Raw genomic sequence first — 15,397 nt, forward strand, 5'->3', positions numbered from 1 at the left:
CCTGGAATAGGGACGTCGACCCTGCGCAGATGGGGAAGAAGACCGTGAAGACGGCCGACCGCATCTGCCACCGCTAATTTCTAACCAATTAGAGCAAATAAAGTTTTTCCTCCTCCTCCTCCTCCAGTTCTATTCATCGCCGGCCATATCGAGTTTCTGCTTCAGAGCGTAAGGCTATTCAAGATAAAGTGAACAAGATACTTGTCAAAGGCATTGTTAAAACTTCATCGAGCCCTTGGGCGTTTCCCGTGGTACTTGATAAAAAGAAAAACGGCACATGGCGTTTTTCTGTAGATTATCGTCATCTAAACCGCATTACCAAGAAAGACGTCTACCCCTTGCCTCGCATTGACGACGCCCTCGATTGTCTCCATGGTGCCAAGTACTGTTCATCCCTAGACCTGCGGTATGGTTATTGGCAGATTTCTGTGGATGAAAAAGACCAAGAACGGACCGCATTCGTGCCTCCTGATCGTCTAGATCAATTCAAACTTATCCCATTCGGTCTATGCAACGCCCCAGCAACGTTCGAACGTATGATGGACTCTTTGCATAAAGGGCTCAAATGGTCAACATGTGTCTGCTACCTAGACGACGTTCTCTATTTTTCGCCTACATTTGAGACAGACATTGAGCGCTTATCAGCTGATCTTCAAGTGTTCCGCGAGATTGGACTCCAACTAAATTCCTCGAAGTGTCACTTCAATCGTTGGCAGATTGCAGTGCTGGGCCACCTCGTCGACGCTTCTGGTATTCAACCAGACCCGGAGAAAATTCGTGCAGTCACGTCTTTTCCTATACCTCAGTCTGTCAAAAACGTCCGAAGTTTTGTAGGACTCTGCTCCTATTTCCGACGCTTTGTTAAAAACTTCGCATCGATTCCCCGACCTCTTACTGACCTTCTGAAGAAGGACGTGCCGCTTATATGAGGCCTCGTTGAAACTACGGTGTTTACCCACCTCCCCAGCATACTTACCACGCCACCTATAGTGGCCCACTTTGACCTGTGCTCTCCTACAGAGGTGCGTACCGATGACAGTGGTCATGGTATCGGAGTCGTCTTAGCCTAGCGCTAACAGAGTCAAGATCGCGTTATCGCATTCGCTAGCCGCCTCCTCACAACATCGGAGTGCAACTATTCGATAACAGATCGTGAATGCCTGGCGCTCGTCTGGGCAGTTCCAGAATTCCGCCCGTACTTGTATGGCACGCACTTCTATGTAATCACGGACCCCCAGGCGCTCTGCTGGCTTTCTTCACTCAAGGATCCAACCGACTGGCTCGATCGCTTGGCTCTGGGGCTGCAAGATTATTCCTATACAGTAGTCTAAAAGTCGGGCCGATTACACCAAGACGCAGACTGTTTATCACGCTATCCAGTGAACGAAGCACCCGGCCACCCTGATCCCGATACCGAGGCTTGCATTTTCTCCGTTTCTCAGCTGCTACACGTTGCCGACGAGCAACGCCTTGATGCCACTTTGCGGGCCATCATTGATGGCTTGGAACCTTCGCTCTGATTCGTCCCTTGACCTGTTTGCTCTCTGGAATGATGTATAATACCGCCGCAATGTATGCCCCGACGGTCCTGCCCTACTCCTCGCAATTCCTAAGCACCTCCGGTCAGCTTTTCTCCAAGAACTTCATAATTTACCAAAGGCAGGTCACCTTGGCGTCTCCCGCACCTACGACCAGATTCGCCGACGCTTCCTTTGGCCAGGCCTTGCCAGCCCGGTCCGGAAATACGTTGCAATGTGCGAAAAACTACAGCGCCGAAAAACACCATCGACGCTTCCGGCCGGGTATCTTCAACCGCTCGACATTCCTTCGGAGCCGTTCTTTCGCGTTGACTTGCTTACTTGGCCCTTTTCTGCTATCCACGTCTGGCAACAAGTGGGTCGCTGTGGTGACAGATTATGCCACGCGCTACGCCATTAACAGAGCGCTTCCAATAAGCTGCGCCACAGATGTCGCCCATTTTCTTTTACGCGACGTGATTCTGCAGCATGGTGCTGTACATCAACTGCTCACAGACCGTGCACGGACATTTCTTTCTCAAGTCATAGCCGACATCCTGCAATCCTGCTCCACCAAGCACAATCTTACTGCGTCTTACCGCCTACAGACTAATGGTCTCACTGAGCGTCTGAATCGCACCCTAACAGACATGCTTGCAAAGTATGTCTCATCGGACCATACTGATTGGGACCTTAATCGCCTCACGACACTGCTGGTTATTCCACATGCTTTCTGCTGTTCGGCCGAAAACCCACAATGCCACTGGACGCATCCCTTCCATCCGCCGCAGCAGAGACCAGCGAGTATGCACTTGACACCATCAACAGGGCAGCCTAAGCACGCGAAATTGCCCGCGCTAGCCTCCTGACCTCTCAAGACGAGCAACGGCGCTTGTACGATCGCCAACACAAAGATGCCCACTTTTCACCTAGATCTCTAGTGCTCCTATGGTCCCTGACTTGTCACGTTGGCCTGTCATAAAAACTTCTGTCTCGGTACACAGGCCCATACCACGTGCTGCGGGCCATGACTCCAGTTACCTACGAAATCGCCCCAACCAGTACCAGTGCTTCATCTGCCCCAAATTCCAGTGACGTTGTGCATGTCGCATGCCTCAAGCCATATTACTCTCGTGTTATCACCGACATTTAGAAGCCCCGGGACGGTGCTTCTGCCGGCGGAGGTAATGATACATGCATATTGAGTGCTTCTTGTGGCCCATGCATGTGGGCGCTCCGACGAAGACGATGAAAACTCTCTGGCTCTCGAGCTGTCGGCTGAACTGGCCAGCGCTGCAGTTAGCTTTTGTAAATAGTTGTAAATAGTCTCCAATCTTAATCCTTTGTTCGCTTAAAAAAAAAAATATCTATATATATATGTATATATATATATATATATATATATATATATATATATATATATATATATATATATATATATATATATGCGCGCGCAGCTATATTTCGCGCCAGAAACTATAAAGCAAAGCCAAATTAAAGTTACGGTTTTGGTTTTCGTGTGAGTGTATACGTGCTGCAAAAGCAGGTTAAAAAATATATCAAATTTCAGTGTGCCTTTTTTGTTATCTATGAATTCGTACGCGCCGTTGAACACCAGCTGCTGCCTAGAGGACGTGCGCGAATAGGTCTCCTTCTGAACCTACGCAGTACTGAGTCCCCTTTATCATATCTTAAGTGCCTTTCTTGACCACAAACGCTCGAATTCTACGGCAGGTATCCGTTATCCTTATCTTGAGATAATCGGACCTCCGTCTCGATGGTGTAACCACAATCTCTCACATAGCCCCACAGAAAGAAATCGAGTGGAGAGAAGTCAAGTTACTTAGCCGGCCAATTTAAAGGCCCGTGCCTTTCAATCCAATGAACATGAAAAGTCCCATCTAACCAGTTTCGTGCTTGGCTGCTGCTGTGTGCTGGTGCTCCAGATTGCTCAATATAGCCTTCGCCACTCCTCCTTACGTGGCCAAATGATCGCAGTTCTAGCGCTTTAATCTCCAACATGTACTATATTTGCATTAGCAAGCCTAACACAAAACTATAAAATAATCTCTAGAATTAAGCAAAACCTTTCTCGTTTCAGTGTTACTTCTTGAATAATTTCGGTAATGTTCATGACAAATACTGTTGCCCGGACGCAGCGGGTAGGAGCTTCTATTCCTTACCACGTCAAAACCTCCATCTCAACAATTAGTATTCAGCCACCTGTGTCTTCTGAACTGTAGAATCTTTATCGGGGCTATTTTGTCGATCGAAACCAAAAGCAAGAAAGCGAAGAAAAGAAAATAAGTAGTGCCAAGGTCATGACAATGTTTCAAAGCTCTGAGGAGCAAGAATTCGCTTCGCGAACGCGACAGACGCACACCCAAAAGTGGTTCCGCTCGTTTCCCCCCCCCCCCCCCCCCCCAGAATCTGCTCTTCCAGCCTCTCAGCCGCGGCTTTGTGCATTTCGCAGCCCGTGCCGACCGGTCGCCTGTCACGTACACACCCTCTCCTCCCTCCGCCAAGGCTGCGTATCGCAATCACGTGGCATCGTCTGCCGCCGTACGGGTGCGGAGTTTCAGGGCCCCCGGATGCTGCAGCTGGCTTCGACACGGAACACACTGAAACGTTGCCTTCAGGGCTTCGTAGCAGACCGAAAATATCGGCTGATACACTCCCAACACTTTAGTTGCGGCGTAGTTTCAGCTTTCGCGATACTTTTCCGCAAGTGAGTCACTTTGGAAACTGGGCGACAACGAAGTGTGCTCATCTCCTTCGGCCTGCCACGAAGTTTCATTGTAGGGGCAATACAGTGCTTTCTATTTCTTATTCCCGGGGAACGCGGCTACACCAGAGAGTGACGATGCTGCCCGCATTCGTCACACTACTTGTATTCTTGGCGTCTCTTCTGTTTTGGTGAGTGTATTCTGCTTTTTATATTCAGCATTACTACCTTCCTTCCTTCATAAATTCTTACCGTCTATACGGCATCAAGTTCCGGTTTTGGTCAGTTCTTTGTGTCAGGTGTGTCAATAACAGGTGCCATTCCTACAATCATTTCCTCTCATGGCAATTGGTTTTTTTTTATAATGAAGTCGCAATTAGAAGAGGACGCAGGGGTTTTAGTGGCGCTACCAAGATTTGTAGTCGTTAATCTGCAACTCCATTTCTCTAATATCCTCTTCTCTTTGTTTGTTTCTTGTCCATTTCTAAGCTTTTAACTGTCGTGAGAAGAGGAAGCGGAACATTGGCGTGATGGGCGGCCTCCCAACTCGTTCAATTTATGCCATATTTCCGGGCTCTAGTGATGGCAACGCTGCAAACGTGCAGGCCTATATAACGACTAATGAATCATGCAAGCCTTCACACACTTGCCGGTAAAGATCTACGCCCTTCATTTAAAGACCTTAGCTCTTCTTCGTTTGCATATTTTCTTGCCGATATGCCGTTCTGGCACACCGCTCTGGCTCACCGCTCTATAAACAAGCATCTATGCTAGGGTCAAGAGAGTGCCCAATGCGGTGCAGAGAGGCAACATAGGCGTGAGAGAGAAAAGATCTATGTGAGGGGAGGGGATGCGCGTGGTCTGGAAGCTGACTGTTGAGGTGACACATCAGGTCTAAGCGTCAACACTAAGCAAACACCGACTTGGAATTTTCGCTTGCGAACAATTATAGCGTAAGCACTTCTTTTTTTTCAAATAGTGGCCACGTTCTTCTTGTACGAAGCATGCACTTCTCAAGGCATTCACGAGTATCGTAGAAATGGTAGCTTTACAAGACACGTGTATGGATAAGGTTACGCTATGCAGGGAAGCAAACGGCGGCTGTCAATCTTGGTATTTGCTCCTGGCAAGCGACCCGCACTCGTTACGGCGTCGTCTCGTGAGAACGCCACACCCGCGTGCTAGAAATGACGCCGCATGCAATTATTGTCTGTTTTTTTTTCTGGAACCAGCATCTCCATTTCCTGCAAACCGAACCGAGGTAACAGCTGCATATATAAGGCGGGGGCACGCAAGGTCACGCGATTTGGGAATGACTCAACCCGGGTATCGTCGGAGGCAGAAACGGAGCGTTAAAATTTCGCGCTATTTCCGTCGTACGCCTCTTCTTATGTTGCGGAATGGGGGCGTTGAGAGGCCAGTGGTCGCATATATTCGTATACGTCACGCCCTGGTTGATCGCATAGAGGCTGAAGGAGACACAGCTTCGTGGCTCACACCCGAAAGCAGGGGAATGAAGGCCACGAGACCACTCGCGAGGTTTGCGGAAAGCTCAATCCGCCGGTCGTTAGAATAAAAACAACGTACGAGTGGTATGCGTTAAACCACACATGAAACGCTAAAACTTTGGGCGGCCTCGTAAACGGTGTAGACAGGTGTGCATAAACCTTTGCGCTGTCAGGGCCTAATGTTGCTTCATTTCTGCAATGCAATGTATGACGCTGCCTACCCTCGTCTTTTGGGGCGAGGAAAGGCGGAACAGGAGCTGTTTTTCACAGGTAATTTAGGAAAAAGAGAGAGGCTAGTCCGAAACATCCACAAAAGCGCGGTTTATGTATTTATTTTTCGTCGGAAACACTTTATTCATTTTTAGACATAATCAAGGGCTGAGGACTTTCAAACCAGAGCCCATATTCACAAAAAAAGCATTTACGCTCAATTTGTTCGCAAGAGAAAATTTCAGCCAATTCTGATGCTGGGCATACTACAGCGAAGGCGGCCAGGTAATTGCAAAGTGCACTTACGATTGCACTGTTTTGTGAATCCGACCCGAGATGGGTTCTGGGGCCAAAGATATACGCATGGCTCGCCATATGTTTAGAAGTTAGACCTAGCAAATTTCTAGAAAAGAGCGAGACTCACCGTGCATGGCGCCGTTTGTCAGAATTGCATGCTACGGCACCTATTCTCGAAGGATAGTGAAAATAAATATTTCTGCGATTTCTACATAAGTCTGCGTTAAGCAGAAAAAAAGACAGGACACGCCAGCAAATTTTCTCATCATCATCTTATTATTATTATTTTATGTCCACTGCAGGACGAAGGCGTCTCGCCGCGATCTCCAATTATCCCTGTCCTGCTCTAGCTGATTGCAACTTGCGTTGCAAAGTCCTTAATTTCATCATCATCATAATCGTCATCATCATCAGCCTGTTTTATGTCCACTGCAGGGCGTAGGCCTCTCCCTGCGATCTCCACTTACCCCTGTCCTGCGCCAATTGATTTCAACTAGCGCCCGCGAATTTCCTAATTTTATCGCTCCACCTAGTCTTTTGGCGTCCTCGATTGCATTTTCCTTTTGTTACTACCCATTCTGTAACCCTAATGACAACGGTTGTCTGACCGGCGCATTACATGACCTGACCAGCTTCATTTTTTCCTCTTGATGTCAATTAGAATATCGTCTACACTCATTTGCTCTCTGATCCAAACAACTCTCTTTCTGTCTCTTAACGTTATGCCTAGCAATCTTCATTCCATCGCTCTTTGCGCGGTCCAGAACTTGTTCTCAAGCGTCTTTGCCAGTCTCCTAGTTTCTGCCCCATATGTCAGCACTGGTAAAATGCACTGATTGTGCACCTTCCTTTGCAATGATAATGGTAAGCTTGCAGTCAGGAGCTGGCAATGTCTGCAGTATGCGATCTAAACCATTTTTATTCTTCTGTGAATTTCCATCTCATGATCAGGGTTTCCTGTGAATAATTGATGTAGGTAAACGTACTCCTTCACAGACTCTAGAGGCTGACTGGCGATCCTAAACTCTTGTTCCTTTGCCCGGCGTTTTATCATCATCTTTGTCTTGTGCTTATTAATATTCAACCCCACTATTACACTCTCTCTGTTATGGTCCTCAATCATTAGTTGTAACTCATCTGCATTGTTGCTGTATAAAACAACGTCATCGGCGAACCGAAGATTGCTGAGATATTCGTCGTCGATCCTTACTCCTAAGCCTTCCCAGTTTAATAGCTTGAATACTTCTAAGCATGCAGTGAATAGCATTGGAGAGATTCTGTCTCCCTGTCTGACCCCTTTCTTTATAGGTATCTTCCTGCTTGTGTAGACTAAAGTTAGCTGTACAACCTCTGTAGGTATTTTCCAAGGTCTTTACGTAAGCGTTCTGTACGTCTTGATTACGTAATGCCTCTATGACTACTGGTATCTACTGAGTCAAATGCCTTCTCGTAATCTATAAAAGCCATGTAGAGAGGCTTATTGTACTCTGCGGATTTCTCGATAACCTGATTGATGACATGGATGTGATCCATTGTAGAGTATCCCTTCCTGAAGCTAGCCTGTTCCCTTGGTTGTCTAAAGTCCAGTGTTGCCCTTATTCTATGGGAGAATATTTTGGTAAATATGTTATATTATACCGGGACTAAGATAATGGGCCTATAATTTTTCAATTCTTTAACGCCTCCCTTTTTGTGGATTAGTACAATGTTCGCATTCTTCCAGTTTTCTGGGACCTTTGCAGTCGATAGACACTTCGTGTAAAAAGCCGTCAGTTTTACAAGCATTATGTCAACTTAATCATTGATTAAATCGACTGTTATTCCATCTTCCCCTGTCGCACTTCCTTGTTTCATGTCTTGCAAGGTCCATCTGACCTCATGGCTAGTTATAGAAGGAATTCCTGTATCCTGTTTATTACTGTTTCTAATTGAGGAATCCTGACTCCTCTGGGCACTGTACAGGTCAGTCTAGAATTCTTGCGCTGCTTTTACTATGTATTCAAGATTGCGGATGATATTACCCTACTTATCTTTCAGTGCACACATCTTGGTTTGCCCTATGCCAAGTTTCTTTCACACCGATTTGAGGTTGCGTCCATCTTTTTACGGCTTCCCACTGTTAAAGGCGAAGCTTAAGCGTCCTCTCAATTTTTCGTTTATCGTATCGTTTATATTTTCGTTTCGTTTCGTTTATCAACTAGAAAATTGGCTACCTACATTTGCTCTCTGATCCACACCGCTCTCTTACTGCCTCTTAAAAACGCTACACTAAATTTTTCGTTCCATCGCCCTTTGCTTTCTCCTTACTTCTTTCCCAAGCTTCTTCGTTAATCTCCAAATTTCCGCCCCATATGTAAGCATCGGTGGAATGCAGTGATTGCACACGAAAGAAGTAATCTCCTCGTGAGGATTTGGCAATGCCTACCGTATGCTCTGAGCCCAGGACGCAGCCCGAGCTCAAGGCATTCGGGAATGAGGACGCCTCTCCAAAGCTACACTCACCCAATAAAAATGTTTATTCTCTCTCTCTCTCTCTCTCTCTCTCTCTCTCGAACCCATTTTTATTCTCCTGTAACCTTCCTTCTTGTGATGAGGGTCCCCAGAGAGTAATTGACCTAAATAAACGTACTCCTTCAGATACTCTAGATGGCTGACTGGCGATCACGAATTCTTGTTTCCTTTCCAGGCTATATTATATGTCGTTAAAGGTTAGCTGGTCGTCAAAAATAGCCGCCCACACCCGGACAGAAAACACAAACATGGCTAAGCAAATAAAGAAAAGTACCTTTTAAGCCGCCACATATATTTTGAATAATTTCGTGTTTACTCCGAGACGCGTCAACTTCGGGATGATTTCATTCATTCAAGCGTAGAAGTTGCTATTCTATTTCATCCTGGGCAACCAAATAGTTACAATACGTTAAGGCATACATAGCTGAGTCACAACATATTTCGATCTGCTGTTCACAAAAATGTATACATAGCATTACATGTTTACCTTTATTTTCAGGTGGGTCCGAAGGAAGTACACATTCTGGAACGACAAGGGCGTTGCATACCTTACATTCTGGCAGTATCTGCGGTTTTGCATCGACCTCTATACTAAGGTAGATCGATAGCGTCATGATACGTAGGAAAAATCTGAAAAAAGAACACCAACAAGTTTAGTCTTGCAGTGCACTGAAAATGTGGATGCTTTCTTGCTATCCCTAATTATGCTTCTTATTCTGATTAGCTTCGTTCGAACGGCAGTCCTTGAAACCACGCAGCAGCTGTCTGAGTTGACGGCTAGTGCACGTGCTATAATGAACATGCCTACGTTGAACGGAAGGTTCATGTTGCGATAAGATGATCAGCAAAAAGGCTCTCTGAGTGCTCTCTGAAAGCCTACATTCAAGACATCAAAGAGCGATACGGAAGTTGGAGGTACAAGAAAAGTAAACAAAAAAAAAAAGAAACAAGCTTATTTATTCAATATTCTTGTGATATGTGTTTCGGAGCTGGCAATCGTTCTAGAACATGAAAAAAAAATGAAGTAGCTCTCGATGGGCGTCGCCATTTAGTTTAGCTGGTATACCTATATAAGGTATACCAGCTGACATTGGCCAAGCTGTGCAACGAAAAAAATATGTTAAAGAAATACACGGTGCAAGATATAATTCTAGGACCTGCAATGTTCGGTCGTCAGAAGTGTGACAGCCCAAAACTGTGGGTCTTAAAATTTCATCGCACAATGAGTATTCTTAATATTTTCTTTTTTTTTTTTCACCCGCCGTGGTTGCTCAGTGGCTATGGTGTTGGGCTGCTGAGCACGTGGTCGCGGGATCGAATCCCGGCCACGGCGGCCGCATTTCGATGGGGGCGAAATGCGAAAACACCCGTGTGCTTAGATTTAGGTGCACGTTAAAGAACCCCAGGTGGTCAAAATTTCCGGAGTCCTCCACTACGGCGTGCCTCATAATCAGAAAGTGGTTTTGGCACGTAAAACCCCAAATATTATTATATTTTCTTTTTCTGTTGAGGGGGGGGGGTTGAACAGCTTGGGCTAACGTTAGCTGAAACACTCGGTATGCTACCAGTCGCTCTGTGTCATGCTAAGCAAGAGTTAAACGAGAAGAAAGGGGGTTAACCAAGGGGCCGGATTTTTATTAGTCATATCATGAGAAGTCAACAAGCACTGACACCGAGGACAACACAGGAGAAATTACTTGTGCTTAATAAATGAAATAAAGAAAGGATAAATTAATGGAAATTAAAGTGGATGAGAAAACAACTTGCCGCAGGTGGCAACCGAATCCACAGCCTTCGCATTTCGCGTGCGATGCTCCACCAATTCAGCTACCGCGGCGCCGTTTCTCCATCCAATTTCTTGGGTATTTATGTGTCCTAGTAGAGGTTGTCGGTTCGGTTCCCACCTGCAGCAAGTTGTTCTTGCATCCACTTTCATTTCCATTAATTTATCGTTTCTTTATTTCATTTATTAAGTACAAGTACATTTCCCGTATGTTGCCTTTGGTGTCAGTGTTTATTGACTTCTTGTGATATGGATAAGCAAGAGTTTTCCTTTCTAACTAGTTTACCATTGTTTTCAGCCCATGAGCAGTGTGATAATAAGCAGCTACAAACGCTATGGTCGACTGTATGGGCAAGTACTGATTTCTGTCATTTTCTGGTGTAAGTTGCCTTCTAAGAACACCCAGTAGTCCAATGAAATGTTCGGTTTTGAAGTATGCTCGCGCGTATACAGTATAGGTAAAAACGACTGCTTTCACTTTATAACATCAATGAAGCCTGCATGACAAGTGCCGCTCCCTCACTCTTTCAATTATCTCTGTCTTTTGTCAATCAATATCGTCATATACGTTCAAGTATACCGATCTTATCACATAATCTGAGCTTTAATCACTACCAAGTCGACGTTTTTATTCTATTACTAAATGAAGCAGCAGTTATGTGCCTTTAGCAATGGATGACCTTGCCATTCCAATGTACCTTCTTTAGTCACCGCTACGACATCATATACGTGAGTTCAATCCGCAATAAAGGTGAGATTGTATTCCTTTTTTAAGAGTAAATGTAGGTTAGGCCACAGCCAACAAACTTCTGTCTTTAACAAAATCGCACATGCATGCGTGCGCTAGAAGCAAAGAAATCAAACAATATCGCAAACGCACACGCAAGTGAATGTTACGATGCAACTAAAATGAAGGTATGCACATGTGTTCAAAACATTTTCCGCAGTTCTTACCAGGGCGCTACGCCAACACTTGTCGTCGCCGAACGTGAGATTCTACGCGAGATCCTGGTGTCCAAGTTCAAGAACTTTTCGGACAGATCGGTGAGCTGGCGCAAGTGCGACTAACCCTTTGAGTACCCGTTTTTTTTTACAGTGATTTATTTCATGCGCAGAAATGAAAAAAAAAGAATGTGCCGCGGATAACGACAAGTGCACTTTTGGAGTGGTCCTCACATTTCTATCGGACAAAAGGAATGCGAAAAGGAACGTGGCGGGACAGTAGTTGTACTTAAGAGACGCTGAAAGGGTTACATATGCGAGCAAGTTCATTGGCCGGTATGGTGACCTACTTAATGAAGGTGAAATATTAAAAATTACATTAAATAAAAGCAAAATATATTGAAGCGAGAAAATACGCATGCAGCGGTGCAGATTTAAGTTACGAACCTAAATTTGCCTCGCTTCCTTGTAACGCGGTCGAAATGTCGCGGAACCTTACATCATACGACACAAGAGTACATTTGCAGACAAGATAAAACGACATGGGAATTAATATAAAAACAATTCTTTCAAAATTTTGTGGGCACATCGTCATTCAGTATTAGATCGTGCGCGAGCACCATTGCATCGAGCTACATTAACCTGGATGTCGAGTTTTCAAGTAGCTGCAACGCGCACTTATTAGTAAATGCGAATAAAATTCTTGGCGTTACAAGACCTGATTTACCTCCGGCTATTCAACCGCTTTCGCCGGCCGATTCCCTGAGGTAGTGCAGTCTAAAATGTGCGTCTAACTCCATTTCACGCCGCTGTTGAATGAATGCAAAAAGGTGGCGCATTAAAACTTATATGGTGCTGAGCGGAGTCGAACCCGCGTCCCACGAGTTCACACGCTCGCTCCGCTCTACAGGCGCTCGTCGAGTGAAGTCAGGTTCTCGCGAATAGTGCTCGCTCTGGTAAACACATCTGGGAATAGAGCTGCCCCGTCGGCGCGAGTAGTTTACGTCACTCGCTCTATAAGACAGAGCAGCCTTCTGGGCCGCCAAACTCTGCCCTGGTTCCTGCGCGATTTCATGTCTCTCTAGGGTGCTTTTTCCCGCCAGAAGTTGCCGCCAATTCCGCGGCGAATAAATTGCTTTTTTATCTGAAAAGGCTGCATTCGCTTACTTGGATAGCAAATGTGCGAGTTCCGCCCCTAACTATCATTATTATTATTATTATTATTATTATTATTATTATTATTGTTATTATTATTATTATTATTATTATTATTATTATTATTATTATTATTATTATTATTATTATTATTATTATTATTATTATTATTATTATTATTATTATTATTATTATTATCCCCTTCTTCGAAAGAAATTGTTTACATTTATCTGTCTCTTATCACCTGAATGTGCCGCAGCGGTGGGCAATGACTCAAGCAATTCGAACAGCTATCTTAATTGATTGCGTGCAGAAAAAGTTCATGATTATTTATAAACATGGTTTTGCGACCTCAAGCACCAACAGCATTTCAAGTCTGAGTAAGCATCCCACACAACTTCCGTCACTTAGCTGCAGAAGTGGTTCTAGCAACGGTCTCATTTTTATATGAAATTGTTTACGTAATTATTGCATGTTCGGATCTGCTAGGGTGCTTCACTGCGGCTTCCAAAGAATACTACTTGGCAACTTAGGCCCATCCACGTTCCTGCCTCTTTCAGCAGGCACTCGTTTATCCACAGGATCAAAAGTCCTTACGACTGTCATTTACTTCCTTTCTGATAGCTTTCAAAACGTGTTGTCTTCTTTCTGTTCCAAACTTCGCACTAGCTCTTGAGCCTTCTTTCCATAGCTGCGTTCCTCTCTTATCTTCCAGTTTCAGTCTCCTTCCTCGTAAATGTACACTGTCTCAATTTTGTGGATGATTGCTCATTACCTGCCTGTTAATACTGTTATTTTTGCTTTTTATTCTATTTATATGTCACAGCGTGTAGTTGTAGTTGTTTATGTTTTTTTGTTTTGTTTTTTGTCTGTCCGCAAGTATTTAGACTTCCGGTTATGCACGGGCACATAAAATAATGTTCGATTGTTTATTATACGTCACCTGCACTCTATCTAGAGTGCAGGCGAGGTGTAACGCCCATTTAGAGTGCCTTCATGCCTAATTTGAATATTTTCCTGAGAAGAGTTCCAGAGGAACTTCAATGCCTGAACAAAACCTCTCATATCTGTTGTGTGTTCCGTCATTCTTAAATTGTTTTTCTGTTTCTCCACTTTTGCTTTGTGTTCTCTTTGTCTATAAATTTCATTTTCTGATAAAATCGGTAATCGCACAATTATTATTCTTTTTTATCTGTGCGCGCTTATGTATGTGTGTATGCGTGTGTGAGGTTGCATTGTTCTTCCTGTGCATTGTTTTGCTGAGTGCGCCAGCACGAAGACTCTCGAGGGTGTCCCTGGACACTTTAATATACACATGGCAAGTTTGTAATGGCTTAGAGAAGGAGCATGCAAGAACCCTAAGTGCTTGCAACGACTAAATGAACACTTTGGCGCCACACACACACACACACACACACACACACACACACACACACACACACACACACACACACACACACACACACACACACACACACACACACACGCACACGCACGCGCACGCACACGCACACACACACACACACACACGCACACACGCACGCACGCACGCACGCACACACACACGCACACACACACACGCACACACACACACGCACGCACACACGCACACACACACACACACACCTTGCCTCTCCTTGCCTCACCTTGGACTCTCCTTGCGTGCGTGCGTGCACGCACGCACGCACGCACGCACGCAAGGAGAGTCCAGTTTGTGATGCTGCGGAGGGGGGAGGTGTGTAGAAGTGGGGCGGAGGGAATTTAATGATATAGAAAGGGAGAAGCAGTGTAGGAACATGGAAATCGGCACTCATTTGTACAGTATCTCTAGCGCAGCACACACAACTTGTCTCTCTGTACTATAGCGCGCGACAGCCAACAGTATGTGCGCGATTGTTTCATCCGATCCACAAGCCTCAGAGGACTTCGTTCCATTCAAAGACATACCTTGGTAAACGCCTTCTGAACTTCGGGCGGCACTCGAATTTATGCTGCTGAGGGCTCTTCGTCCTTGCACCTTTTTTTGCGACTGGAAGGCAGCGCGCCGAAGCATTCAAAGCTAAATGTTATCAATAATTTGGTGCTGATGAAGACACACAGAAAATAATAAAATGTCCATTGAGAGGTGTGGGCACGAGTCATCTGTTATCGGTCAGCTTGCTTGAATCTGTGCAGGAATCGCAACGCGTCAGCAGCGAAGTATGGCGCAAGTCCATCATGAACTTGTCCGGTGAGGAGTGGAAGAAAGCCCGGAACATCTTCACACCGTCACTGACTACTACACGGCTCAAGACGGTAGGCAGCACGTGTGCTTTCGGCTGTTCTTTTCTGTTATACCTTAGCATATTGCTGTGGAGGAATGGACGCTATAATTATTCCGACACTGTATTAATAATGCGAAAGCATTATGCGGCCCATTAAGCGAAAATCCGTCGGCGTAGTCGACGGGACCTAAAGATGGCAACAAAAATGGCCGATGGCGGAAAACGTAAAAACACGTCACAAAATGCTCGGAAAGACGCCAGATTTCTCAGGGAGGTTCCTGCAGATACGGTAAATGAATGGCTTTGAAAAAGGAAATTTCCGTCTCTGTGGAAGTCGAACGCGGGCCTCCGGGGTGCGAGATGAGTTCGCTTCGCGACGCCACAGTGGTTGAAAGTGTGACCCGTGCGTGCGTCAGTGCACGCGGGGCGGTGCGGCCAATGGGGAGGAGGTGGCGCCACGTCATGCATATATAACATAAAAAGTG

General features: G+C 45.4%; 1 protein-coding gene and 1 long non-coding RNA gene across 3 annotated transcripts in view; one reads left to right on the forward strand and one right to left on the reverse strand.

The window, feature by feature from the left end:
- The first annotated feature begins 4,067 nt into the window (after positions 1-4,067).
- The window catches only part of LOC142575909 (lithocholate 6-beta-hydroxylase-like), a 35,360-nt gene continuing 24,030 nt past the window's right edge, over positions 4,068-15,397 (forward strand). The window contains exons 1-5 of one of the 2 annotated variants that reach the window (XM_075685699.1): positions 4,068-4,433; positions 9,268-9,364; positions 10,850-10,902; positions 11,499-11,595; positions 14,824-14,943. In XM_075685699.1, coding sequence (XP_075541814.1) covers positions 4,381-4,433; positions 9,268-9,364; positions 10,850-10,902; positions 11,499-11,595; positions 14,824-14,943 — 420 coding nt within the window. In that variant the 5' untranslated portion in view covers positions 4,068-4,380. The remainder of the gene's footprint in view (positions 4,434-9,267; positions 9,365-10,849; positions 10,903-11,498; positions 11,596-14,823; positions 14,944-15,397) is intronic. The other variant, XM_075685698.1, reaches the window with a different exon arrangement.
- The window catches only part of LOC142575910 (uncharacterized), a 79,278-nt gene continuing 73,147 nt past the window's right edge, over positions 9,267-15,397 (reverse strand). Inside the window, exon 2 of the long non-coding RNA XR_012826732.1 lies at positions 9,267-9,398. This is a non-coding gene — a long non-coding RNA (uncharacterized LOC142575910). The remainder of the gene's footprint in view (positions 9,399-15,397) is intronic.

This window comes from Dermacentor variabilis, chromosome 3 (genome assembly GCF_050947875.1).
Source record: "Dermacentor variabilis isolate Ectoservices chromosome 3, ASM5094787v1, whole genome shotgun sequence".
Taxonomy (NCBI): domain Eukaryota; kingdom Metazoa; phylum Arthropoda; class Arachnida; order Ixodida; family Ixodidae; genus Dermacentor; species Dermacentor variabilis.